Source organism: Musa acuminata, chromosome BXJ2-8 (assembly GCF_036884655.1).
Source record: "Musa acuminata AAA Group cultivar baxijiao chromosome BXJ2-8, Cavendish_Baxijiao_AAA, whole genome shotgun sequence".
Taxonomy (NCBI): domain Eukaryota; kingdom Viridiplantae; phylum Streptophyta; class Magnoliopsida; order Zingiberales; family Musaceae; genus Musa; species Musa acuminata.
This window is the reverse complement of record NC_088345.1, coordinates 42,837,852-42,865,099: the sequence shown is the minus strand read 5'-3', so window position 1 is coordinate 42,865,099 and position 27,248 is coordinate 42,837,852. Positions and strand designations below refer to the sequence as shown.

At 39.6% G+C, this 27,248-nt stretch overlaps 2 protein-coding genes and 2 long non-coding RNA genes across 6 annotated transcripts; 2 read left to right on the top strand and 2 right to left on the bottom strand.

Moving 5' to 3' along the window:
- Positions 1 to 1,497: 1,497 nt before the first annotated feature.
- Positions 1,498 to 2,481, top strand: LOC103994676 (uncharacterized). Its single transcript, XR_001979470.2, has 2 exons — positions 1,498 to 1,904; positions 2,000 to 2,481. It is a non-coding gene; the product is annotated as an uncharacterized LOC103994676 (long non-coding RNA).
- Positions 2,482 to 4,419: 1,938 nt separating this feature from the next.
- Positions 4,420 to 8,767, bottom strand: LOC135619524 (LRR receptor-like serine/threonine-protein kinase GSO1). The gene is made up of 2 exons (XM_065121625.1): positions 5,148 to 8,767; positions 4,420 to 5,067 (listed from the first exon to the last, which is right to left on the bottom strand). Exons 1-2 carry the CDS (start codon positions 8,482 to 8,484, stop codon positions 4,697 to 4,699), a joined length of 3,708 nt encoding a protein of 1,235 aa, XP_064977697.1. The 5' UTR covers positions 8,485 to 8,767; the 3' UTR covers positions 4,420 to 4,696.
- A 131-nt stretch (positions 8,768 to 8,898) lies between these two features.
- On the top strand, positions 8,899 to 11,075 carry LOC135619526 (uncharacterized). 3 transcript variants are annotated; one of them, XR_010489407.1, is made up of 4 exons: positions 8,899 to 9,258; positions 9,373 to 10,026; positions 10,702 to 10,924; positions 11,009 to 11,075. It is a non-coding gene; the product is annotated as an uncharacterized LOC135619526 (long non-coding RNA). The 3 variants fall into 3 exon arrangements; XR_010489408.1 differs by having other exon boundaries at positions 8,907 to 9,692; positions 9,856 to 10,026; XR_010489406.1 differs by having other exon boundaries at positions 8,907 to 10,026.
- A 548-nt stretch (positions 11,076 to 11,623) lies between these two features.
- On the bottom strand, positions 11,624 to 26,688 carry LOC135619525 (protein BLISTER-like). The gene is made up of 13 exons (XM_065121626.1): positions 26,318 to 26,688; positions 24,472 to 25,147; positions 23,817 to 24,367; positions 23,326 to 23,445; positions 23,171 to 23,236; positions 22,501 to 22,611; positions 19,987 to 20,063; positions 18,646 to 18,713; positions 17,367 to 17,480; positions 16,531 to 16,745; positions 16,322 to 16,390; positions 12,513 to 12,668; positions 11,624 to 12,189 (listed from the first exon to the last, which is right to left on the bottom strand). Exons 1-13 carry the CDS (start codon positions 26,393 to 26,395, stop codon positions 12,112 to 12,114), a joined length of 2,379 nt encoding a protein of 792 aa, XP_064977698.1. The 5' UTR covers positions 26,396 to 26,688; the 3' UTR covers positions 11,624 to 12,111.
- Positions 26,689 to 27,248: the final 560 nt, after the last annotated feature.

The window sequence follows — 27,248 nt, the reverse complement described above, 5'->3', positions numbered from 1 at the left end:
GTATCTTTCGGTAGAATATGTTGAGTTTGCAATTGCATCTTAGATGTCAGGGACAAAGAGAAAGCTACTAGTTTTGTACTGTTTTCTATTGTATAATTCTTCGATATGTTAGACAAAGCATCTCTCAGTAGAATATGTTGAGTTTGCAATTGCATCTTAGATGGTAAGGATAAAGAGAAAGCTACTAGTTTTGTGACTGTTTTCTATTGTATAATTCTCCGATAGATTAGACAAAATATCTCTCGGTAGAATATGTTCTCGCTAACTTGGGCATTGCTCTACGGGATTCTTCGCTATCAAGACCTTCTCTTGTGGTTTTGATAGAGGGTTAGGAAGATGTAGAAGCCTTTGGCCTGCACGGGTTGGCAACCCGAAATAGGAATGCTGGTGGCTTGATTCTGGGCAATAGTGCTTCCTTAGCTTTCTCCTTTGGTTCTCTCGAAAGAATTGACTCTAGATCTACTAGTGGTTAAGGGATCTTGCGAGGAAGGATCCTTGGTGGTTGGAAAGTAACTCTCTAGAATTCTTTTATTGCAGGGCATTGATGGAAGGAAGAATGTCAGTTTCTCCTTTAAATCTAGCTTCTATGGGTTGACTTTTTTTTTTTCTATCCCTATAAGATAATGATCTTCTTCTTATAATAGTGGTATTGTGAAACATAGAAAGAGAAAAATATTATTTTATTATATCAAATGTATATCAATTCGTTTTGTATCAATTGGTGGTTGGAAACGAGTCTAATTCGTTTTGTATATCAATATCATTGTGATTTTCGAATCCGACAACAATGCTCTTATATATCAAATAATTTTTTTTTAAATAACATCGAAAGATAAGTATCATTTTATTATTATTTAATTTTAATTGTGTCATTAAATTTGTTTGGTTGGGGCACATCTAAAGAGTACGAATGTGTGGACTGGGAAACTACGCCGAGCATATCACACACATAAGGATTTGTTGAACATAGAGAGTCGTGTTACTTGCGAAGGGCATATTGTGCATGCCACGCTTGACTCGGTTGTTGTAGCTCATCCTGCACGAGGAGTTGGGCGACAACGTAGTCTTGTAATTTCTATTTGGTGAAGTCATCAAGAACAGTGGGTAGAAATTGGGATCATGAATGCTAACAACAGAGAGAACCTAAAATGTAATTAGTCTCAGATATGAGGGCTTGTATGCAAATAACCCTCTCACATAGTGTATTGTCCAACTTACAATACAATAAATCCCAAAAACTAGGGCTTATGTGCAAAAAAGTACTCACAAAGCCCGCATTGTCCCACGTACGTATGGTAAGGAAAAAAGAACTATAATGCGATTAGTCTCAAGGAGAAGGGCCTACGTGAAAATAACTACCACAGATGAGAGGAGTAGCAGCTAGTATATAATTAGCCCAGAAGTCGAGGGCTTAAAAGAAAATACCATGTCAATCAAGAAGAGATTAATTTTGTTTAGCTACAATGACGATTACGAACCAATGGTGTTGTGGCCCAAAGCCCAAGTGTAAACCCGTCACAGAGATCAACTCTCACGTGAATCCATTACCCTCGGAGAGAATAAAGGAGATGCTGCCGGGGCCGACGCCGACGCTGACGCTGACGCTGGTGGGAACCCTGTTTGGGCCGGGCATCTTAGATGCACTCCGTTGCCCTCTGCAAGCTCCTCTATATCCGGCGTACGCAACTGCCCCTTCCTTCCTCCGGCACCCCAAACCCTAATCTTCTTTGATATCTTCTTCTTTAGTGTTGGATGGGTGGGATCGATCGGTTCTACGTTACCTTGCGTGCTGGGATGAGGCTGAGGGTCGTCTTCGTGAATCATTTCGTAGGACGACGACCTCGAGGCGGCGGTTGACAAGATGCTGCACAAGGCAATGGCCGTCAACCAGTACAGAAACTTCTGTCCGTCTTTTTATTTTGCCTACCCCTTCTTGATTTCTTTATCCTGTTCGATTTGATCACCAGTTGGTGTTCTGAATCTGAAAACCTAATTTTAGGTGTTCAAGAAGCATTCTTTCTGATCCCTCGCGTTGAAGGTTTGCGAGATATGAGAGTTTGTGGAAGAATTGAGGGGTGAGGACGCCAAGTATCCACATGAGGTGGTACTGTTAGGGACCACTGAAAGATTGAGATGGTCGCGCTATGTAATTGAAGATTGTGGATGTATTTTGATGTTCGAAGGATTCGATAACAAAATAGATATTGCACACCTAAAAATTTGTAACAATGAGCACAGACAGAGAAAATTAAAAGGAAATAACAATGACAATTAGGGAAGGAAGGAAGGATATATACTATATGAAAGAAAAGAATACTGAAATATCCTACATAATTTCCTTTCTCTTTTGTTATTGTATGCCAAGTTTCAGACAACATTGTTTTTCACATTGTCTGACTCGGCACAGTTCAATAAGGTAATGATTTAGAACTTGTTCATTTGATTCATAATGCTCATGGGACTTCCTATTTTCTTGGTGGATGCTTGTGTAGCAAACTTGATAGATGCTGATGATGGATAAACAAAATTGGATGCCTGCGCTCATCTTTTTGGTAAATGCTGATAAATCTTGCCAATCAACTTCTACCTTTATGTGTAAGCTTATCCATGTATACTTGCTTCAGTTCTTAAGGAGTCAAATTAATCAACTGTCATGCTCAATCGATACAGATTTAGCATATTAGTCGATCAAGGTCTTCTTAGTCTGTAGTTCTTGCAATTTTCTGGTTCATGTAGGAAAAATATTAATAGAACATATTCTTAAGTTGTTTTGGCATACTGTATCTGCAAAATTTTCATTACTTGTTAATCCATGCACCTTCTCCATCACATGGAATAGAAAAATCATCATTATAAAAGGAAAAAAAAATCAATCTGGATCGTGAATAGGGCTCAGTAATTGTTATTTCTGTAGGTTTATTCCATCATGAACTCTCAAGATTAATTGACATCTCTAGTACTTCTAATAAATCATGTTGGTGCCATCTCTTTTCCTTTGTGATAGGACTGAAGTATCTTATAAGAGTACACCGATGATTATTTTGAGCTTTGTAACACTAGCTAATGTTATATACCATCTAAAAAATATGTGCAGGTCCAGACGCTTTTAGTGACATGACATGTGATAATCTAAGAAAATGTTTACCAAGTTTAAACTAAGCAGAGACAAACACAAAGGGGTATTTCCATTTGGAAAAAAAAAAAAAGGCTGCACCCAATTTCTGGAAATCTGTGACTATTTTTGGGAAGTTATATTAAAATGAATTGTTTCTTGCAGATATGCTTATAAATCCAATTTGGTACAACCGTCTTTTAGTGGGACTTAAAACTCTTTTTTCCCTTTCTTCTTTATCACCAGCTGAAGATCACCATCATCATTATCCTTTCCCTTAAAAACAGTTGAATGGATGAAGCTGTCAAGCAGGTGTGAACAGTTATGATGATGTTGGTAGCTTTCATATTTTTAATTGAAATTACCTGTATATTGAGGTATTGCATGAAGGGAAGAAATTACCCTGTTTCTGCTCCAAAAACTTGTCTTAAAAATATGATTTGCATTGTGAAAAATTCAGCTTCCCAACGTCTATACAGTAATTAACAAAGTTTAGCATCATTCAGAAAATGCTTGTATGCCCCTTCGTAGAACTTTGGTGCATGAAATTGTTCACTAATATGGATCGTCATTGATTATAAAACTGAATAACTCTAAATTTTCCCTCATTTGTCATAGAAAATGGTGGATGGCACTGATATCAACTTTAGAGAAGTATATATGTGAATATACCTATACAGACCACCAGCTAACAAATTATGTGAGATTGTTTGCTTTGTATGTTGTAATCCAAAGACAGGCATGTCTCTCAGCAACAGTTGTGCTGCAGGCAGAGTGCAATCTTCATGAAATACTATTTAGATCAAGTAAACTCATCCACTGATTCTTGGAAATATCTTGATTGGTTGGTTTTTGTGAATGAGTTGGTGGTTGTTAATCTGTCTACTTCTGTGCACCATCAACTGCAGATTGGCTTGTAAACATGCTACTTGCCCTTAGGATACAGGGAAACAATGTAATGTTTTACTTAGCTAAATTCAAAGATTTCATAGGTGAAGCAATATTTAATGTTCTTGTAAATTAATGATGTTTTTGCTGTTCGACAAGAAGTTTTTCTCATTAGACAAACTTCTATCAGTGCTCATTGAGGTTCTCTATTCTTGTTGCTCTTTTTTTTATCATGTTGCAGATGATGAAGTTTTGAGTAATACATCAGGTGCTTCATTGGTAATTTTTTGAGCCTTTTATAGGGGTTTATCTTTCCTACAAATTCATGATCACTAGTTCCCTAAATTTTTATGCCTACAATCATGAAGAGAAGTTATCTTTAACCAGGTGCAGTTCTGCATCATCTTCAGGCATTATAATTGGATAGTAAACCTGCAAGGTGAATGTCTGTTCTTAGAAATTTGACTCTTTGAATACTCTAGGACATGTTTTCTCCCAACATGACGACTCTGCTTTCACGTTAGCATTTGAAAGAACATCTCTTCCATTCTTCACCTCCACTAGACCTGCTACATAGACACGACTGTACTATTATTAGTGATCATTTTCTCTGAGCTACCAATTGTGCCTAATGGTGGTTTTGTTCAAGTCAACCAACCAAACTAAGGCTTCGACACAACTAATCTGCCAGAATGCTTATACTGCAACTTTCTTTCCGGTGCTTACTCTCTGAATCTTCAGGGAAACGTGAAGCAGCTTATCAGAGACCTGGCGCGAACTAGGCCGCTCGGAAGGAGCCCTCCTGGTGCATTGCAAGGCCACATTGAGCACTTCAAACAGAGAGGCCTCCTCACGCGGTGCCACCGGCTTCAGAGCAGGATCCAGCAACTCCTCCCGCTCTGTCACCGTCATCGTCGTCGCAGTCCGAGACTGCACCCAGGTCACCATATTCATGTCTCCTCCGAACCTCCGATCTGTGGGCATTAACCCGCTAACGAGCTCCATGAGAACAATGCCCATGCTGTAGACGTCGCTCTTCTCCGTCGCCTTTGGGGAGTAAGCATATTCTGATAATGTTGCAACGCTATAAGTTTATTTGATATGACAGTGAACAAACCACGGGTTTGATTACTTGTATGCAGCGTACCTGGAGCCATGTAGCCATAGGATCCGGCGAAGCAGGAGCCAGTCTCCGTGTACCGTGCCGAACCGTCCGGGTAATTCTCGGCGGCGACCGCCTTTGCCAGTCCAAAGTCGCCCAAATGCGCCTCCATGTCACCGTCGAGCAGCACATTGCTCGACTTGATATCCCTGTGAACTATCATTGGCACGCAGTCGTGGTGCAGGTACTCCACTCCTTTGGCAAGGCCGATCGCGATCTTCAACCTGGCCTCCCAGCTCAGCTCTCGCTTCCTCTTCTGGCTCACTGCAGGCTCGTGCAGCCAATTCCACAGGCTTCCATTCTCCATGTACTCGTATACCAGCAGATGCTCCCCCTGATTTCTGCTAAGGTAACCCAGTAGCTTGACCAAATGCCGGTGCCTGATCCGGCCAAGAATTTTCACCTCTCTCACGAAGCTCTTGTCTTGCAGCAAGGATTCCCTTTTGTCATGCAGAATCTTCTTCACGGCCACTGTCTCACCGGACGGCATTTCAACTCTGTAGACGGTGCCCGACCCGCCAGAACCGATGACGAACTCGTCGCTCAGGTTGCACGTCGCTTCCATGATAGCTTCCCATTTGAGTTCTCGCCTCGTGGATCCCTTCACGATCAGTTCTCGATGAATCTTGGAAGAGGAACCCTTGAAGGAGTATGCGCAATTGACCTCGCTTGATCTCTCTGCGCACCGCCTTCTGATCCATAACACAGCGGCTATCAGCAGGAGAATGATCACCAGCGTCACGGTGGCAGAGATCACGGCTACAGCAGCTGAGCTTAAGGTGGAACCTTCGCGGGCGGGCCTGATAATGTTGCACGGCTGGAGGGGACTCCCGCAGAGACCAAGGTTCGCAGCGAAAGACTGCGGTGGCCAGCGGGCGAATCGGCCGTCCAATTGCCCCTCCAAATCGTTGCTCGAGAGATCGAGCACCACCAAGCTACTCATTTCACCTATTTGTCGCGGGACATCTCCGGTCAGAAAATTGTGCGAGAGGTTCAGATATTCGAGCTTCGCAAGCGACGCAAGCGATGACGGAATCTCGCCGCTGAGGTTGTTGAAGCTTAGGTCTAACGCACTCTGTAGTTCCTGCAGTCGTCCAAGCTCGACCAGGACCGGCCCGGTGAACAGATTCCTCGACAACCGGAGCTCATAAAGCTTGCTTAGCTGCGCTATGGAGGCAGGGATTGCTCCAGAGAACTGATTGTGGGCTAAGTCCAGGACATTGACGGATGCAAGTTTGCCAATTTCAGGAGGGAGTGAGCCACTGAGTGAGTTATCTGCGAGAGAGACCTTCAGTAGATTAGAGCAATTGAAGAGCTCAACAGGAAGAGGCCCAAAGAATCTGTTAGAAGAGAGTTTGAGCTCCCCCAGCTGCGGTATGCTCCCAAGCCACGTCGGGACGACTCCAGTTAGCCGATTATTGTTCAGAACAATGTGGGTGAGATTCTTGCATGCCGCCAGTTCCTTCGGTATTACTCCGGTCAGCAAGTTGCTCGACAAGTCCAGAAGCGAGAGAGCCCCGATTTCTCCGAGCATCGGCGGTATCTTGCCGGTCAGACGATTGTTCCCCAGCCGGATCCGCTCGAGAGCCGGTGAGTTTCCGAGTTGCGCTGGAATCTCCAGGTTGAAGGAATTGTTGGTGAGATCGAACGACAGAAGCGAGGTCGAGCCGCACAGCGGAAGGATGCTCCCGTTGAACCGGTTGTTGGACAGGTTCACTCTCGTGATGTTCCGGCAATCAAACATCTCATCGGGGATGCTTCCTTCGAGCGAGTTGTTGTACAGCATGAGCTGTTGGAGCGATTTCAGGAGCCCAAAAGTCGCCGGAATCCCCCCAGGGAGCCGGTTGTCGGCCAAGTCGAGGATCGTGAGCTGCCGGCAATTGCCCAGCGACGCGGGGATCTTGCTGGAGAGGTCGTTCTGCCTCAGATGCAGGAAACTGAGCTGCTCCAGCCGGCCGATAGTCGCCGGAATTCCGCCAGAGAACTGGTTCCCGTAGAAATCGATCATTTTCAAGCTTGAACAGTTCCCAATGGCCGAGGGCATCTCGCCGGACAACTGGTTTTCATAGAGATAAAGGATCTGAAGCTGCTGCAACCTGCCAATCTCCTCCGGCAGCTGCCCTCGCAGCTCATTGTGATAGAGCGTCAGTATCTGAAGATTGCTGAGGTTGCCTAATTCGCGAGGAATCGAACCCGACAAGCTGTTATTGTTGAGCAGGAGATCAGTAAGGTCGACGAGCTCACCGAGTTCGACCGGGATTGCGCCAGTGAAGCTGTTGTTTGCCAAATCCAATTGCGTCAAGGACAGGCATTGGACCAAGCCGGCCGGAATTTGACCGGAGAACCTGTTGGTGGACAGGAACAAGTGCTGCAACCTAGTCGCATTTTGGCAGAGGTCCTCCGGCAGGCCGCCGGAGAGTTTGTTGTTGGACAAGACTAGATAATTGAGTTCACTCAGTTTGCCGAGCTCGGCGGGGAACTCGCCTTCGAGCTCGTTCATCGACAAGTCCAGATTTTGAAGGCCGACGAGCTTGCAGAGAGATCTCGGAATGGTCCCTTCAAGCCGGTTGGACATCATGTTGAGGTAGGTTAATTGGCTCAGCTTGCCGAGTTGACTCGGTATTTCTCCCCGCAGCAAGTTGTTGGCAAGGTTTAGGATCCGGAGATCAGCCAGATTGCCGAGCTCCGAGGGGATATGACCGTCGAGCTGGTTCTGTTGGAGGACTAAGTTCTGGAGATGTGTCAGCCGGCCGAGTCGACGCGGAATGGAGCCGGAGAGGTTGCAGAGGGCCAAGGCGAGAGTGGTCAGGTTCCGGAGGTCGCCGAACGAGTCCGGGATCGGTCCCGACAGGCCTGGGTTGTCGCCCAGCCGGATGACTCGAAGGCTGGAGAGCGAGCCGAGCGAAGAGGGAATCGTTCCCGAGAGACGGTTGGAGTAGAGGAAGAGGGTGGTCAGAGCGGAAAGCCCGGCGAGCTGGCTCGGGATTGTACCCGTGAGCCGGTTGGAGGAGACATCGAGGGTGGCGAGTCGACTCAGCCGGCCGAGGGAGCGGGAGAGGGAGCCAGCCAGGGACGAGGAGGAGAGATTGAGAGCCACCACCGCCGAGTCCAGATCGCAGGTGACTCCATTCCAAGAGCAGTAGTCGGGGTTATCCCTTCTCCAGTCGTCGAGCACTCCTCGGGGGTCCTCCGTGAAAGATTTCCTCACCTCAAAAAGAACTTCCATGTACACCGAGTCCAAGTAGCGACAGAGAGCCGAAGGAGGCAGGAAAGAGATCACCACCAGTAGAACAACCAGCGTGATCCTCCGGTACGTATCCATCTCTGTACTTTATCCGGTGTTGTCTGAAAAGAGGAAGGAGGAGAAGAACAGGATGAAGAGTCGGGTAGAGACGCCTGTTGGTTGCACTCATGCATGCATGGATGTATGAGAGCAGGGCTTTGGGCTGTGTGTGACTTGGGGAAATGGAGGGTTTAAAGAGAGAGAGAGAAGGGTCTTGTCAGGCAATCTCAGAAACCGCCATTAAATGATACAGCTCCAGTGCCCTTCTGGGACTTCTCACGAGGGTTGGCAAGCCGGAAGAGAGAGAGAGAGAGAGAGAGAGAGAGAGAGAGAGAGATTTGGAGTGATTGCAGGGTATCAGGAGCAGATGGGGTTTGGGAGGAGAGCGGGTGGTGTCATCAAATCAGAGAGTGTGGGTTGGGTTGGGTTGGGAAAAGGCAAGCGGTTGGGGCTCCACATTCACCATTCAATTATGGGTGTTAGTTTTGTCCTTGTATGCATGCACCCCTTTTTTGTTTCAGTGACGAGCATCAGAGCGCCCCATCCCAATATCTTTCTCGGCTTCTGGGGCTCACTCACAAGCATGACTTGTATGGGCCCACCACCAGCTGGGGTGGTTTCCACATGGAATGACACAAAAACTCCATCCCCTTTAGCTTTTCAAAGAAACACCTTCATATTGACCCAATCGAATCGAGGCTTAATATCGCGCACTATAAGAGCGGTTTAGGTTTGGACTTTGAGAGGCCAAAATCTTATCATTTCCAAGTGGATAGCATTTATTAGTCAAAGTGAGATGGTCATCTATGTGCTGTGAGCATCTTCGAGTAACCTGTAACAGTGCCAAGCCTTCAATCTCGTCATTTCTATCCCTTTTGACTGATAGAACATAGTGTCTGCTTTGTTTCTTCCCTATTGCCTCTACAGGTTGCATTCACAACCCCCCTTTCCTTGCGCCACCTGCTTTTCTGGAACAGAAGAGAAAATTGGAGGATGAGAGGGAGAAAGAAAGGGGTGAAAACACCTGCATGTTGACGACATATTTGAGCTTCTATTCTGCATCAAAAGTTTTATCTGACATCTTCTGTGGAAGTAAATCTATATGGTAGGAATCCTTCCAATGAGATTACTTGCTCAGCAATGGTCAAAGCATGGTCCTACAGAATATGGGCAGCATATCAGAACTGTCTCCATTACTTAATAGCAGCTGTTTCTTCAATTCAACATAAAGGAATTTAGAGTCACGGGTAGATCAAACGACTCACTCCCTCGACTATTCCAACGCATAAAACAAGCTTCCAACTTGCTCTTTTGCGTTGCTGTTGTTCTATTGCATGTCTTCTTCTCTTTGTTTTCCTCTCTCACAACATATTTTTTTTCTCGTGCAAACTGATAGGCTCTGTGATGTAGGTGGAGTCACCGAACCCAGCTGTCTTCAAGTGCTATTTCTTTTTGGCAGTGGGGAAGGAGAAGACTGCAGCGAGCGAGACTCGATTGGTGATTTCTGCACATAACATGGAGATGGTTTGTTCTTGATTGCAATAGGATACCCCTCCTCACCATTCTTCAGATGAAATGGAGGTTTGAATTCTTCTTCCTAATGTGCTACACAGCTTTTGAGTTCATTAAGCATACGATTTGGTAAACCACCCCTCTTTGGGTCTCCCTAAATTATATTGACCCACCTCTGTGTTGTGTTCGACACTATCCGTGCACTTATCATGTAGGAATGGTTGAAATTGAAGCCTTGGGCAGAAAGCAAAATGCCTTCTGTGATATGATTAGAACAAGGAATATAGAGATAGGATCAATATGCGGACTAGGTCTTACCATCAGTTTCCATCACCGGCTAAATCCCAACAGTGACACATGGACCAACACTTTTTTTTTTTTGTGTGTGTGTGTGTGTGTATGACATTTGACACCCTAACTGGTTGCATGTTTCTCACCTTGAGGATGAAGCTGCTGAGACTTAAAAGCTCGACACAATCGCATGACCAATCAATCATAGCAGGATGCAACACAAAGACTGAGCTCTGCATGCACAGGTTCAGAATTTGGAATTTTAGCTGATGCTGTAGGCTCACCAAAAAGAGTACCATGCATGTATTATTCATGACTTGCATGACCAAATGCAGGCCAAGGTCAAAAGAGACCTCACCTTGGATGAGGTTGTTTTGACCAGAATTGCTCATCATTCGTTCCCACTTGGGCAAATTATTTGATGATCTGATAACTATTTATGTATGGAATTAGGTGGCCTCCCATCGGCAGATTTAGGCTAGCAAAGGACATCAAGAAGAGATTTGGTTCTTCCAGCGCACAAAGATGAAAGATTGATGTGGTCAATGAGAATGCAAGTGTTGGGATACAATCTGATGAGTGCTAATCTATGATGTGTTGGGCAAAAAAGACAAAACGGCTAAGAAGAAGCATAACCCAGCAGCATTTTGGCCTTACAAGTACTTGAATCGAAGATGTAAGTAGTTCTTGCTTTCCCACTCTGACATCCACATGGATCTGACTGTCAAATTCAGCAGCATTTTGTATGTCGACGCTGCAGGATAAGTGGAGACCAAACTTTTAGATTAAATGATGGCGTGAATATGAGAGGTTGAGCTGTGTGTATATATACTGGAGCAGGAAGCAGGATTTGTGGTGGTATAATGTTGCCTTATCGGCTTTGGTATGAACACTGACTGACACAGCCTGGTCAGCCCCATTGCCAGTCACTCGAAAAGGGCAGGACAAAATCTTGACCTACAGACGCCAAGGTTGACTGTGTTGAAAGGGGACAAACACAAATTTTGGGGTGACTCGTTCCAGCCCCCTTCTCTGCAGAGGTCAGGCAGCAATGGCTTGAAAGATTACCCCCTCCCTCACAGGTCAAGGTCAGAAACTTGACCTGGGGCTTTGGATCGTGTTAGTGGGAATTCTTCTAGGGTAATACCAGTTCTAGATGCAGAAGATATGACAGTATAATTAATTGTTATGAACAACTCGAGTAAGATTGCGTAGATTGATTCTTTTCATATTAATCCCTGCTACATTGACGCAAGAACATTAGCAACATCACAAATATAACGTGCAAGTCTGCATCTAATCCGAACCAAAGATTTTAATCCACAACCTCCAAAAGCAAAGGATAACAGGACGTGGAGCACCAGGCGTTGTCCAGTTCCCACGAATTCTCTTGACGTAAAAGTTAATTTCTTATAGTATCAGATACACTAACAATGCAGCCTCGGTTGTGGGTCAAAAGAAGACTCGGCTCAAAACAAAATTCAGAAATTGGAAGAAGATGGAACGACAGCTAATACAACAGTTTCTTCTTACATATATCACCCCCCCCTCCCCCCCCTCCCACCTCACAACCACCAAAGAGAGCCAAAACAGAATGCCGAAAAAGAATGTGGGGGACATCTACTGTTTATTCTCTCCGTCGACCAATGCACTTTTCCATGCATATAATCTAGAGAAGAAGAAACACCTATTTCCTATTTTCTGTGCAAAAAACAGAACGGCTACAACTAACGGCCCATGTACATTTTTTGAGACCTCAATATATAACCAGTAGTAACGTCAGTTTTGGGACTTTGCTGTCCTCCCCATCAGAGAAGCTTTCTGGTAAAGACGGTCTTGCAATTTTGCTGTCCTCCCTCCCCATCACAGAAGCTTGCTGTTGCGTCGCTTCGGCCCAACAGGGAAGAGCTTCATTATCCAACCCAATACTTTTTCAACCACCTAAAAGAACAACAACAATATAAGATATAAAATGTTAACAGAAATAGGGAAGACATAGTTTAGGTTTTAAAGTCACTAAACATCAATTATCAATGAGAAAAGCAATTAGCATGAAATCAAACTGTAATTTATCTAACAATTTGATTTCGATTTGATGTTTATTGACTATATGTTGCCAGCAGATATTAGATTGAGCTTGAAGAGCTACCTTAATAGTTAATAAAGCATGATGATCATCTTTAGCATTAAACTGATGCTAGCACAAACTTCTATATTCTATGAAACCGCTGCATGAAGGAAACAACATCAGGTAACTGTCATACCTCATCACCCTCATCAGCATATTCTGTTGTATCATGCGTGCTACAAGTAACAATTGGTCTTGCCACAACATTCTCATCTGCCATTCTCTGGGTGGTCAAGAGCTCTAACCTCTGGGTTTGACCCTCAAGTTTCTGGGACAAATCTTTGTTCAAATCCTTGAGTATTCAGGCAAAGAAAGAAGAGAAGTAACATTAATCATTGGAAAGCAAAAAAAAGGGCAACTATTTCGTATCAGACACTCCACATAGTCAGTGATGAAATTCATCTTTTCATGATGAATGCAGCTAATCAATAATGCAAGTTTAGAAAATTTTGAAGTTGCTTGACAAAGTTGTTCTGGTAGAAATTAACAGAAACAAAAGATCACCGAAGAGGAAACAATAATTGATAGTTATACTCAGATTAGGAAACAAAGCAGGCATTGTTGTCTCTCTCAATTTGAGATTGAAAACCATTTTAATTTCTCAAGAGTAAATAATACAACAACAACAACAACCAAGGTCTGCCGTACCGAAGCATACCGCCCGTACCGGGCGGTACGTATCGGTCCGACAGGTTACCGGTACACGGACCGCCTGCTACCAGGCGGTACACCCCAAAAACCCCCGTATCGCTAACCTTCGTATCGAGCGATACGGGGCAAAATCGGGCGATAACGGTCAAAATTTTGGCCATTACCGCCCGGCACCACTCGGTAACGGTCGATTTCGACCGTTACCATCCGACACCACTCGGTAACGATCGAAATCGACCGTTACCACACTGTAGCAGTGCTACAGTGTTCCAACAATCAATTTGACCATTGGAGCTTTTTCTCCTCCTATTTAAACCATTCTTCTCTCCCCTATTTCATTATACTCTCTTAAACTCTCTCTCAAACTTTCTTTTTCTCTCCTAAACTCTATAAAACAATGATTTGTGAATTCAATCGAGACTAATTTAGGAAGATTAAAAGGAAGAACTTTCTAATTAAGAGGTATGTATTCGTTTTCTTTAATTAGAGAGTAATTAAGACTATCCTAACTTTTCTAATCAAGAGGTATGTATTCGTTTTCTTTAATTAGAGAATAATTAAGACTATCCTAACTTTCCTAATCAAGAGGTATGTATTCGTTTTCTAATCAAGAGGTATGTATTTGTAACTTGAAAACACTATCCTAACTTTTTTTTTCTAATTTTCAGGTATTTTGGAGGGATAAATCGATAAAATCAGGTGTACTGCTCGGTACACCTCGGTATACCGGTCGATACACCCGTATCGTACCGAGCCCGGGTCGAAACTCCGGTACGTTATGGTATGGCGGACCTTGACAACAACAAAACTGAAGTCCCAACTATTTGAAGTCGGCTACATGAATCTTTTATCGTCATTGAGTTCCGTAAAAACTCATATGTTTAGTTAAATACAGAGTATTTAAATCTTTACCTATAGTTTCTATTAAAGTCTTTTTAGGTCTTTCTCTACCTCTCATTGTACCATTAATATTAATCATTTCACCTCTTCTGGATACCGCATCCCGAAGTCTCCTAAGCATGAACTCATACTATCTTGAATAATTTTCTCTCATCTTATCCTCTATCGAAACGATAGCTAGTTATTTATGAATAAAAGTATTTTTTTTCTATCTTTCCTAGAAACTCCACACATCCATCTCAACAGTCTCATCTCGACAATACAAACTTATTGTATATGTTATTTCTTCACTACCCAACACTCAGATCCACAAATTATTATTGGTCTCACAACCGTTTTATTAAAGTTTTCTTTAATATAAAAAATATCCGATGATGATCACATAAGACTCCTAATGCCCCTCACCATTATAAGCATCCTATTTTTACTCTATGAATAATATCTTCATCGATCTCTCTATCTTGTTGAAAAGTTGACCCAAGATACATAAAGCTTTTACTTAAAGGAACTTTTTGTCCATCTAATTTAACTATATTCTTTTATTTATTTCTATAATCACTAAAATTATATTTTATATATTCTCCTGGTTTTAGTCCTACTTAATCTAAAACCATTAATTTCTAAGGCTTGCCTCCATAGCTCAAGTTTTCAATTAATTCCACATAGGCTTTCATTTGTTAAATAATATATATTAAGAAAATGTATCATGCAAGTAACTAGTAAGTTCATTCATTATCAATTTGAAAAGGTAAAGATTTAATGCGGATCCTTGATGTAATCGTATGCTAATAAGAAACTCACTAAGCATACTCCTTATAGTTCCAACACTAGTAGCTATAGTACCATATATCTTTGATAATATCGATATAATTAGTAGATATACTTTTCTTTTCTAAAACCCACCATAATAAATCTCTAGATTTCCTATCATAGGCTTTCTCTAAGTCAATAAAAATTATATGCAAGTCTTTCTTTTTCCCCTTATACTTTTCCATTAATTGTCTTAATAAATAAATAACATTTATGATTGATCTTTTAGGTATAAAATAAAATTGATTTTTAGAGATATTTGTTTTAAGCCTTATCTTACTTGCGATGACTCTTTCCAAAGTTATATAGTATGACCCATGAATTTAATTCCTTTCTAATTTGAAAAATTTTATATATCACCCTTATTTTTATAAATTGATATAAAAAACTTTCTCCATTTATTAGGCATCGTTCTGAATCTCATAATTTTGCTAAATAAACTAGTTAACCAAGCTACTCCCTTGTTCCCTAAACTTTTCTAAACCTTAATAGGGATACCATCAGGCCCTATACTCTTAGTTATTTCCATCTTCTTTAATGTATCTGTTACTTCATTGGCTCTAATTTTACAAACAAATCTATGATTATTAAATCTATCACTATTATTTATCATTAAATCTAAGTCTTATGTGGAATATTCATTAAATAATTTATAAAAATAATTTTTTCATCTTTCCTTAATCTCGTTTAACAAGGTTTACCATGCAGCACTTTCTTCCAAAGGCATATGTCTCAAACAACCCCTGACATAAAAGGTGGACAAACTTCAGAAATTCCTTAGAAAGCAAATGTTCCGATTTACCATTCGAAAGCAACTGTCCTGAATTCACCCTATCCAATAAGGCTTTCTTTCTACACTGGTTTCAGAAACAGATTATTTAGGGTTAAACAAATTCTCATTTATATTACAGTGTAGTGAATCTGGCAATGATCATCTGGAATTAAGACATCTACAAGCAGTTTTTAGACATTCTTTTTTTTTTTAAATTTAATTTTCATATGAAAAAGATGTCTTAGGTATCCCAAAGAATATAACCATGAATGGATAGATAGGAACAGATTGATATCACTGAGCTAGAAAAATACAAGAAAAGTTACAATCCTAGTAAATGCATTCATTCTTAACCAGCATATCACTTTAAGTTAAACACAAAATAACAATCATCAGTTAACATGTAATGCTGGAAACAAAGGCTTCATATATAACCAACTAAATGCAAACAAGCATGATCAGAATAATCAGATAGTCCAAGGATTGATGCTTGCTCAAGGAATTATGCTCCTTCCACCAAATGAGTGATCTCCACTGAAAGATAGGATCATTTTGCATGCAGGGCCTATCTTCCCACCATTTTCTCATAGCCACCATCATTAGGACCAATAGACAAATAGCAATCCAAATACATTTGCATGAGCATGCTTCTAAAGTTCCACGAACAATCACAGCAGCATTGTGAGAATATAAGTTGACAATATTTGTTGTCATACTCAAAACATGCTACCGTACTGTTTCAGTTCAGTACCTTATTGCAAAACTAACTACATTTGTCGTGAATTTTACAAGTCAGAAGTAGTTATCAGTACCTTCAGCTTGGAACAATTAGATGACTCAATTCTCAGTGCTTGTACCAACTCTTCTTTCTCCACTGATAACTGTAATTTTACAATGAACACCACTTAGTATATAAGATAAGAGAATGTTTTGAAGATTACACAGATTTGGGTTTTCACCATTTGCAGTGACTTAAAAACAAAAGTAGAAGGCTTAAGAAGAATAATTTAAAAAGTGCAACCTCAGATATCAAAGCCTTAATGTTCTCAATCATTCTGAGCTGGTCTTCTGGAAGATCACCGTATCCATCTGGAAGATCCACTCTTCTATCACTAAGAACGAAAGAGGATTGAGATGTACAATTGGAGAGAGCTACAGATGGTCTGACATCTTGCACTGAATTTATGCCAGTATGCAGCGCAGTTCCTTCTGCGCTGGTCTCTCCATCTTTGACATCTGGAGGACAAAATTGGATGCTGATGAAGAACATCTATGTGCAACTTATGTGACTGAAAAGCAGAACATAAGTTCATAAAATATCGTAATCAGATCTAGTTTTAGTTTAACACTTCTGATAAGCCACAAAGACTATTTTCACAGGTCATTTCGTTTACTTCACTATATCGAAAATCTGCTTCCAGCATCTGCCACATACACACAAAAAAACCCTTAAACATAATATCTGTGGTTTAAGCATCTTTATGAGAACAGCATATAGCTAGTCCACCTTGAGAAGCAGAGTCATTAAAGTTGTGAAGGTAAAATATGAAAGTCAGAATCAAGTTTGTCAGAAGTAAAAACATATCCATAAATTACACACTGTACTTATTTATTGCTTTGTCATCCTTTAATCAAACATATCCATATCCAATGTAGGAGTATCTACATTTAATCAAAAATTATCCCAGCTAGTTGATTACTGGATTTTACGTTAGATTGAATAGTTCACTGGTCATCCAAGAAACCGAGACATATTGAGAGCCACACATGTTTTCATGAGACAGATTATATCCCAAGAAATAACCCAATATTTAACCATAGGCAATGGACGACATGGAGAAAGCACAATATACATACCTAAATCATCTGTGGATGTAGATGCATCTTGTTTAATGGAAGAATTTTCTATTACAACCTTGGTTCTTCCATCAGTTGATGTTTTTCGTAGCATAGACTGCAATGCTTTCTTCTCTGTTTAATGCAAGTAAAATAATAGTAAGATTTCATTTAACATAATGAGTTTGAGTAAGAGATTGCATGAAAACAAGCTACGTAAATTAACAAAACAGCAATAATATAGGCAAAGATCAAAATTAAGGATAACATAAATATGTAACTAATACAATATCTAAAAAAATATGTGGCAACAGACAAGCACCAAATCTCTATATCAACTGTCAAAGAAGGCCCAACTTTTTATATCCTATATTAAGCATGAAGCGATGCACAAGAATAAGACCATGAGAAGCCCAATATTGAATATTAATAATGAAAAAATATATATTAATAATGAAGGTTCATGTTGAAGGGTGAAGATTTGGTGCATAATTTGTTTATTCTTTTATTTATTATGTAACTCCACCATCAAGAGTAGCACTGATCATGAAATGTAAAACCAATCAGTTTGATACGATGCGGCTGGTATTTACTGGTCCAACCACCAAGTGGGATGCGGACCACCCCTGTTTCAGTGGTCCAGTTCGAATATTTATTTTCAATAAAACATAGGGTTTAGGGCTTGCAAGCAGTCACAAGTCCTGCTTGCAAGCCCGTACTGTCACTCGATCAGGTCACCCACACACTACCGCCGCCTGACAGTACCCCACAGATCATCTTGGATAGGCTACAGTGCATACAGAAAAGGACAGTGATCTCAATGATTTGGTTAAAATTCGGATGGGCTACAGTGCATAGAGCAAAGGATAGGGGAGTCAAAGGGCCGATCGAGTTGGCATGCAATGGTCGGTAACCATAAGCTGAACCAAACCTAAACTGACCTGCTAATAGGTTGACCCAGACCTCTGACAACAGTAGGGCAGTTAAGGTTGAAAAGGTTAGGTCAGATTGGTTTTACAAGTAAAGACATATTTTATACATCCAAGTTGGTAGGGTCAGTTCAGGTTGAACCTTATTATCAAGATAATATATGCTTGACCAAACCCAACCCACAGATGGTTTAAAATCCTTGACCATAACCTATCTCATGTACCCGACAGATCATCTTAGATAGGTCAATACAGGCTGGATCAGTCTAGACCATCTGTCTGAATGAACATTGACACCACTAGAAATGAAGGAACTATCCAAAGAAAGTCAGCAGTAAAGCTTCAGACTATATAGATCAAGGAAATCATACCTTCTTGTAGGGCATCAACAGTAGACTGGAAATCTTGGCGCTCTTTCTCTAGAATCGATACTTTACGCCTGTGTAGATTAATGAATACTCAAAAGCCACAAATCGCACCAATATGGTCGTGAAAAGTCATAATATCAGGCAGATTCAGAAGTTAAATTAGAAACAATCTTCAATCATCAGTCTTTTTTCTTCTCCTTTTTGGGGAGAAATGTAGCTCATAGTGCCCTGATGTGAAACCAAATGCCCCGATTAACAAGCCAAAAATTTTTGGTTGCTCTTTCATAGATTTAACACACCAAATGCATTAAGAAAAATATATTATAACTTATTATGCAAAAGTCCCAAATTAAGTCCAGGGATCAAAGATACAAAAACAAGCACCTAATTTTCTTACATGTGAAACAACTGCAAAAAAATACAAGTGCAAACATCAATATATTCATATTGTTTGATGAAATATGTTTTACAATATACTGAAAAAAAATTAATTAGCAATCCCAAATTGAAGGTTTAAAAAGAAAATGAAAGATCAAAACTAACACCTCTAAACAGTGCATGAATATCTCCTGTGACTGATTAACTACGTTAATTTTATATGAAGGTTGCCCTAAAGTGCTATTAATTATGGTCACAACCAGAATATTGTCAATCTAATATACAAAAACAATTCATGATTTAATTTATTGTTTTACAGATCTTGACTTTGGAATATTAACCATAAGCAAGTTGCTAAACAACGAGTGTTAGTTAATGGAACAAGTGATTTAGCAGTAATTTTGTGAAAACAAATGTTCAGAAAAAATCTTGCAGAAATATTTTATCCAAAATAGTAAAAATTCAAACTAAACATTAATCATTACACAAAGACTCTGTACAAAATATGGAAATGACAAATAAAATAAAATAAAATCAATAACACAAAATTCATAGTAGGGGGAAAGATGAACATGAGCTACCATAATTATTGAGCACAACTATAGTGTAAAACAAATGAATATCCATAAACAAGACATGAATTAACTAGTTGCCATAGTAGACCATAATATTTAATTGTCACCTTGCAATGACTATCACTTGAAATGTTTTTAAAGTAGGTATATATTGTGAAGCAACATGTTTGAACAGAAATCACACACCAAATTTTAGATGTCAGGAACCTAATTACACTTGTCCAAACTCATACTTGATTTAGAGGAACACAAGAGATTTAAGCATCAGGAATATAAATATGCCTTTGTACACTGATTTTTCACATCTATTCCAAGATACTAGTGAATCAAAATTTGATTAGGAAATCAATAATCAGCAATAATAAAAAAAATAAAAAAATGCTGAACTTACTTATATGATGTCATCTCAGAATTCAGCTTCTCTAATTGCTTTTCTAGCTTTAGCTCATTTGACCTCAATCGCAGTGCCTGTTTAATGTTTATGTTGATCTAATGAGTTGACATCAATGACTGATAAGTGGAACAAAAGATAAATGGATAAATACCAAAATAATTGTAAGAGAAAAAGGAAAATAGATGACATGGGAAGTTGTGTTAGAATACGAACACTAGGGACTGATTAGTCACAGCTTCTTTTCTACATAATGGATGTAAAATTTCACAGAAACCAATGTTATAAATTTTTTACATTTGTTCATTAGGAATTGCATCATTCTTGACTAGAGGATGCACAGTTGTGTAATGCCTGTTAAACCCTTTAAAGCTAATTTGTGCAACAAAATTGAATATTTTTAATTTCAGCCAATGTACAACATACTAGAAATCAAAGCAAATGTAAGTCACTAGGTCATTGATTTTCTAGACTTAAAGCTAAAGAAATATGGTGGAAACCTTAAGCCCATAAATTATAATTGATATGGCTTATTCATGGGACACACATGAAACTAGAAAAAAGTTTTAAAATGTTAGAAGCACATCCTCTCTGTTCCTGCAACAACACAACAGCAGAGAAATGGTGTGCGCTTCTTTCACGCAATAATATATGGCAGAGGAGAAGTAACATGAACTTTATTCCTTTGTGCGACAATGCAGATGCAAAAATTGCACAAATTTATTCCTTTCACATAACAATTGTCATCATAAAAATAAAAGATTTGACTTCTATCAACAACTAATTGATCGAAGTCAAACCAAAATGTAAATTCTAATCTTTAACTTAATTGTTCACTTAACCCTATAGAGCATGAAGTTCACTGTCCAAAAATGTTTGTAGACTACCATTACACATGCCTCCTTGAAGGAAGATAGAGAAGACAAGGGTAAAGAAAAGAAACAAAGATGGGAAAAGACGGAGGCATCCTAGTATGAACAAACACCACAAGGAACATGGTTGGCAAGGATGCCATGAGTCCTAATATGTTAGCTCCTTGGATTTTTGAGCAAAGGCCACCAAAAATCCTGAAGGCAAGGAATGTTGTATTAATCGTACAAAAGTCAACTGCATCATGTATGTATCAACAAAAGGTCTCATGCCATAATAAGGGAGTAACAACACACTTGAAAAAATGATTAGCCAAGGTCGATCATCATTGGGCCAATGACATACTGTATTAATTACTATGGACCAAAACGGCTAGAGATTGGTATACTCATGTTTTACTAGCCACAGAAACCCCTTGTAACAAAGTCATTTTCCACCAAGGTTCATCGTACCGAGGTGTACCACCCACTACGAGCGATATGTACCGATCCAATAAGGGACCTATATGTGGATCGCCCTATACCGGGCGGTACATGTAACATGACCCCGTATCGAGCAATAGGGGATCTATGTCGGGCTGAGATTATCCTAATTCAAATGATCAATTTGACTGTTTGAGCCATAAGAAAGGAACTAAAGAGACCCAACCGTCATAGTCGTCTACCTAGCATGCAAAGGCAAAGGCAAATGGGAAGGCAACCTTGTCGAGTGTTAATTTGCTTAAAAGAGCTGCATAATAACTGCATGTTTCTCTTTATATCCAAATAGCAACATTTCCATAATCAATGGAGTGAACTTACAACATCATGGATAATCACAAGGGAAAAAGAAAAAATTTATATCCTTCCTGAAATTAAGATCACAAATATGGTTTATGGTTCCTTCTTATTGTTCGTGTTTCTACCATTATGTTGTCCTAAATGTACAAAACATAGTCAATGACAATTTAATGTTGACCTTATAACTTATCACTTAAATAACTTCATAATTAATATAAATACCATGCAATTGGTTTTTTACTTGACTGCATATATTATTTTTTTATCTTTATTTTGTTTGATTTTTGTAATTATACCTTAATATGCCATGCATATTGCACTCCTACATGTCACAAATCCCTTCAAGAAAATTGTTCCTAACAACCACTAAACTAACATTTTGACATTTGTTAACAAAAAATTATATAACCTACAAAAAAAGAAGCACCATATCCTGTTCATGTTAAAAGTTGTTTGAAATTCTTATGATCTTTATTCTTTAGAGCTCTTGTGGAACCTAGTCCAACAAAAAAATCCAAATTACATAGAGGATGTTGATGAATGGATTGTACAGCACCATACATCATATTTTTTAAAAAAATATAGAAAAGAATTCACGTTAGATAAACTAATAGACAAATATACTCAACCATGTCAGTTTCACTCAAAGCAATTACAATCATATTTAAATTATATAACCACAATCGCAGCCTACCTTATTTTATTAGGAAAAAAGTTAAAAAGAAACAACTGTAGAAACATAATACACAATAAGACAAGTTACTTTTTCCTGCAAAGATCTAAACAATGTTGTCTTGATTAAGAACTCTCAGATTAATACCATGAACTCTTAAATCATAAATAATGAAGTTAAAAAATTAACTACCTTCTCTTCTAAGCTTATCACTTCAGATGCAAGTATTTTGGCTCTTTCATCGGCAGCATTGCAGTCTAGCTGAGCATTTGCATACTCCAACTTAACAGATTCAAGTGCAAGCTGTTAACATTCAAGTAGATAATCATGTGAATGAATAACACATCATAGAACCCATGAAATAGTAAGCGGAAGTCACATGAATGGTTTTTATCAGTGCAGACAACCAAAAATTGGAAATATTGAAATATATACTTATATTTCCAACAGATAGTTCATTTCATGTCATTTATTACCAATATCCCAGTTCCCAAATAATTACATGCTATGCAAACGTTTGCCACATATTAATAGATGAACTAAAATGTATCCTGTTCACAGCTAGGTTCATTATGGCATCTGGAACTGCAAATAGGTCCAATCTCTCTCAACTCAAACTCATAATTAGGGAGATATACATAAAATGCTACTCAATTATTCACAATATAACTGACTCTGAGAACAGCCCACTCAAAATCAACTCTTAAATCTAAATCCAAGAAGTTTGTTTAAACTACTAAAAATAAATTGTTTGTCAACAGTAAAAGTATCACATAAGAAATCCACTTGTTAACACTATGCTGAAATGGAAAAGAAAAGGATGCAGCACAGACTTACACCATAGGCCAAAAAAGGAACTAACCATTTGAGCCTTAATCTCCTCCTGCAATCTTTCCATGTCAGATTTTAACTGAGTAATAACTTTCCCCTGAGAAAACAAGTGACAGACTTGCAACGATAAATGTTATTTGCATTACATTATCATATAAAGATATTATTCACAGTCAAAGATCACACCTGTTGATTAAAGCTGTCTGTTATTGATGAATTCTCAGAAGCTAAGGACCCTGCTAGACCTTGGGCTGTCTCTAAAGCATGTTGCAATGAAAACTTTTCTGTAGTCAAATCCTCAATATGCTGAAAATTTGACAATATAACTGTTCAGAAAGTGACCCTTAGACAAACTACGAACAGAGAAGTGAAGAAAAATAAATTTCATGATGGTGGCAATTCATCTGTAAATACTAGTAAAAATTTCAAAAGAAAAATAACAGAAGGATCCTAACTGGAAAATCTGCAAGCAACTTGAGTCAGTTAATAAGCCATCACATTGCAAAAGATAAAGTAAGAAGCAGGTAAGGTACACCACAAAAAAATTATTATGTTCAAGTATTACTGCATATGATGAGTTTAAGACCTGCAAAATGTTACTCCAACATGGTACAAAGAAAGCAATAGCAACTAAAACTTAGTATATCAATTTAAATGAAAAACAAATAACAAATAACCTGCTCCAGAGCAGCAAAATCTGCATCTTTATTCAAATATGGAAACTCATGGTCCCTTGGCATATCTTGTTCTCTTGCTCCCTGCTTCAGCTGTTGTTCCTCATTCAAAGAAGCCGAAGTGTTGAGAGATAATTGATTTTCTTTAAAGGAATCAAGAGTTGTTAAGCTGAGAGACTGTTCCGTGAAGCTATCTGCAGATGGCTGCAGCAGAGAAGATGCCAACTGAACCTCTGTTTTCTGGAACTTCGAACTGTCATATGGCACTGGTGTAACAGTGCTATCAGGCTCGCCATGCAGAATGTTAGAAGGAACTCTGGGAAGACCAAGTGAATCAAGAAAAAATGGACGGGATCGACTAAAAGTAGTCTTATAACCTGTAAAATCACTAGAAGAATTTCCAAAACCAGAACTAAATCCTGCAGACGAAGGTTCTGGTGCAATCCAGGTTGAATTTTCAACATTAAGGTGACGATTAATGGCATCAGCTATCCTCCCTCCCACACCAACGGTACCATGATTTTCTACATTACTGCTTTGAAAAGGTTGCTTCACTGCATGAACAGACACTTGTTTTGTTAAGAACTTAACTCTTGTATATTAAATTCATTAGTAGCAAAATGCTAGTTTAAAAAGCTTGACAGTTGGAAGTTGTTACCATCATATATGTTGGTTGATGTGCTAAGACGACCCAATGTTTTCCTTGCAGAATGACTTTCTGATTTCTCAGGAATAGTTCCCATATTATAAGCACTTGGCACATCCATAATTTGCATGTGACTTCTGGAAGAATTTTTGTTATTGTTGTGCAATTGTAAACCTGAATTGCTGACGTTCCCATCAATACATGGCTTTGTGATATCTGGAACAAAAGCAATATGCTGATCTATACTAAAACCAGCAACTGATCCAACCTTTGGTTCCTCATTACCACTATGCTCGATTTTCTCTCCCCAGTGATTATGATAACCATTAGCTAATTCTGAAAAAGTTGAGCTTTCGTTTGAGTTGGAGACTCTGCTCTTAAGGGCTTCATGAATTGAATTTTCATGTGACGAATGATTGTCATAGTTCCAGGCAGTTGAGGTAACAGACATCCCAGTTGAGGAATCAACATCACTGTCTTGGGATGAACCACCTTCTTTACCTTCATAGGGCATCATGACCCCGGAAGTTGTTGCAACATCTGTACCATCTCCACCTGAAGAATACTCATCTCCCTTAAGCTGATTATTTTTAGAAGGATTTTCATATTGGCCTATATCAGATGACTGCTGCAATTGGCCAGCAGATACGACCTGCTTAGCAGCTTTTTTCTTCCGAAACTCCTCTAACTGATAAAAGCAAACCAATGATTCACAAGAAACAGTTACTACCATACCCACCCCAACCAAGAAATAGAAAACGAAAAAGACACATCAGAAGAGTAAAACCATATATTCTTAGTGTTCTTAGAAAAATCCAAAGTTTCATATAACAAATTTGTCTTCATGAAGCAACACAATAAAAGATTTATTTCAAATAATGCATAAAATGGCACATGCAATGTTTGTATACATTCAGAAAGACGATATGTCTGCTAAGCATCAAGTTGTTTGGATATTCATATCTGCAAATTTATAGAAAAAGTTCAGATGAAAAATCCAGGTTCTGAGTTTCCATCTAGTCTAGTCCAGTTAATAGATTTCAATTAACATTCCAATTAATAGATTTCCCATGAGATTCAGTATCACTTCTCATGTTATAAGCATTTGACCATCTAGCCTAGTCCCCTACGTTAACAATAGGAAATTTAATATACTTGATCTAATAAAAGCAAACATCAATAGACAATTGTGGTTAGACTGAGACAAATTAAAAGATAGTCGATGATCACACAGCTCAAAGTTTCACATAATAACAGCAAAGGAATACAACAGCATTTTAAATCATTCACTCGTTTACCTATTAGCTACCTCTATTCCACACCTTTGCTCTCAGGGAATTTGATATTACAATATCAAAATGATGCACAATGACATGCATAATTTGCGAGAGCATTCAACACATTTAGCAATTATCAAAACAAGCCAAGAGCAATTGACCTCAATCAAGCAAGTGACCCTAGTTATCTGCATGGAGCCGTAAGCGAATAACTCATGCTTCCTATCCTTAGCCAAGAAAGGTGCTGTGGTTCTGGAGGGCAACACTGTAGGCCTTATGTTTCTTCCACTAAATCAAAAAGAGTGATCTCGCAAATGAACTTTGAGCCAGCACGGACATGACAATATACTATTCGAAACACCAACTCAGGAAATTAAATTTGCCAAAGTTATCAAGAAAGCCCTAATTTTAATTTAAATACAGAAATTCGGAGGTTTCTTGATACTTAATCATCAAAAAGACCTAAATTCTAATACGAATACATCCATTTGGAGGTTTCATGATTGCGGATCTCAAGAATGCCACAAAGAAACACCCAAAACATCGACCGGAAGCTAAAAAAAGAGAGATCGAAACCCTACTTTCTTCTTCCCCAATTCGAGGTGCCCTTTCTTGCGCGACGAAGCGACCGAACTGGGCATGACCTTCGCCGAAGCCATAGCGAAAACCCTATCCCCTTCCGGTCCCCTTTAAAATCCCCGACGTCCGCGTCCGCCGCGACCCTTAGGATCCCCGGACCTTGGAGTTCGGGGACCGAAGGAAGGAGCGAGGAGCTTTGGATGAATGGATCTCCAAGAAACCAAACGAATCGAAGAAATGAAATATTGCAATCGTGGAAGGATCGTAACGGCGGCGAGATCTCCGCTATTGAGAGATGAGAACGGAGGAAAAGAGGCCTTGATCAGGGGAGGGATTTCGGAGGGCGTTTGCAGGTTTCTCCTATCCCCCGTCCCTCTCTTTCTCTCTCTCCCGCCCTGTTTACTCTTTTATTTCCTCCTTCGTTGTCGGGTTGATGGTCGGGTCCGGAATGGAACACGGTTCGGGCCCGACTGGTGCGGCCCGGTTCGGCTTGGATCGCCCACGGTCCGGTTCGATTGGACCGTCATTTGCGGATCGACTCGGTTAATTTCAGTGTCGAAGAAACACGTACGAGTATGTATCGTAAGGTGAGAGACGTATAAATAAACATTTACACACAGGCATGCATGCAACCGTTGATTTCTGCAGAATGTTGGAAGCACGACGGTGGAAAGTGTTTCCGCATGTTCTCTCTGCTTGATAAGCTGAGCTCCGTCGGTGTTGCAGAGAACAAGATTCAACCATCACCTCCATAGGTTCTCTAATACCTCAATTAAAATGGAGCAGGATCCAAAGATTGTATAGATCTTATACGTATATCGATAGACGAGTAAAGTGAACGGGAGGATCTCATGTTCATGTTGCATTGATGAACACACTGACCAACTATGTTCGTAGGATGATAGAATATAAATAATCTTATAGCGTTATTCA

Excerpts from the sequence above, each read along its gene's own strand:
- LOC135619524 (XM_065121625.1), bottom strand. The coding sequence starts at position 8,484 with ATGGATACGTACCGGAGGATCACGCTGGTTGTTCTACTGGTGGTGATC. Across the intron at positions 5,068-5,147 it reads CTATGGCTACATGGCTCCAG|AATATGCTTACTCCCCAAAG; the intron begins GTACGCTGCATA and ends CAACATTATCAG.
- LOC135619525 (XM_065121626.1), bottom strand. The coding sequence starts at position 26,395 with ATGGCTTCGGCGAAGGTCATGCCCAGTTCGGTCGCTTCGTCGCGCAAG. Across the intron at positions 16,391-16,530 it reads TTAAGGCTTTGATATCTGAG|TTATCAGTGGAGAAAGAAGA; the intron begins GTTGCACTTTTT and ends GTAAAATTACAG. Across the intron at positions 12,190-12,512 it reads ATGCTGATGAGGGTGATGAG|GTGGTTGAAAAAGTATTGGG; the intron begins GTATGACAGTTA and ends TTGTTCTTTTAG.